This window comes from Sphaeroforma arctica (genome assembly GCF_001186125.1).
Source record: "Sphaeroforma arctica JP610 unplaced genomic scaffold supercont1.8531, whole genome shotgun sequence".
Lineage (NCBI taxonomy): Eukaryota > Ichthyosporea > Ichthyophonida > Sphaeroforma > Sphaeroforma arctica.
Genome location: NW_014032027.1, coordinates 1 through 1,165, shown reverse-complemented (window position 1 = coordinate 1,165; position 1,165 = coordinate 1). Strand labels below are relative to the sequence as shown.

Genomic DNA, 1,165 nt, shown 5'->3' with positions numbered 1-1,165 from the left:
TAGATTATGTAACTGAAGGCAGGTGGATCCAAACTTTCACGTGTTTGTTCTAAACCCAGGCCCACGTTCATCGATACTCGCCGTTGGATATATACGCATGTGCACGCTTACAATGTTTGCAAATACCACTAGATATATATGGTTGATATATACAGTTGATATACATAGTTTGATATAAAGTTGATACATATAACTGATATATACAGTTGATATATAGAATTGATATAGACAATTGATATATATGGTTAATATATATATATTGATATATGTAGTTAAAATATTTAGTTGATACATATTGATACCCACGTTTTATTCCGAATTCTTTGGTACACTAGCAGCAGCCCACACATACGGATAGAAGACAAACTTGTTTGCTTTGCATAGTACAAATTTACGATCAGATGTGAATACATAGCATACAAGACAAACATACACCCAAATTACCCACACCTACACACACCCAAAAATACCTACACACGCCCAAATTACCTACATACACGTTTGTATATCTGTTCAGAATACCTACATAGCCCCCTTGCCACCCCCATAGGATATTCGTATACCATCATACAACGCTCTGACCCCCCCACACTCTCCTACACAGAGATAGCCTATACTGCTTTTCACTTGTTATACCCAGTGCGACTGTGGACGTCGCTTATGCACACATACCAATTGACTCGCACAACGAGCGCTTCCCCATATCAAAGCCGATGAGACTGGGATCGGAGGTGATGACGCATAGTTCCTTGAGAGGAGCCCGTCCCGTATTAATCAGTCGGATGGTCCCGGTATACACCTCACCCTCACACATAGCTGCTGGCAGAGGACTGCACACAATACCGAGTTTGGGCATGGGGGCAGTGATCTGTGTGTGGGGTTGGGGGGTTGGGTGGGTGGGGGGGGTCATTGATAGGGGTTATATATATATAGAAGTAGTAGGCGAGAGTGTGATGAAAATACAGAATATCTGAGGGTGGATTATCAACAGGGTGTATATAAATACAGTGGTAGTCGAGGCTATGAGGTAAGAGTGCGGTGTCCATACATAATGTATGGCTCAGTGAGTACTATGTGAATGTGTGGTATATATATATATATATATATATATATATATATATATATACACACACACACACACACACACACACACATATATATATAA

The 1,165-nt window shown here is 40.4% G+C and overlaps 1 protein-coding gene across 1 annotated transcript; it reads right to left on the bottom strand.

Annotated features, from left to right (window-relative positions):
* Positions 1-672: 672 nt before the first annotated feature.
* On the bottom strand, positions 673-856 carry SARC_16623 (hypothetical protein; the record flags this gene model as incomplete). Its single annotated transcript, XM_014289274.1, has 1 exon — positions 673-856. A coding segment is annotated over one exon (184 nt), but the record flags the coding sequence as incomplete, so codon positions are not given.
* Between the last annotated feature and the right edge of the window lie 309 nt (positions 857-1,165).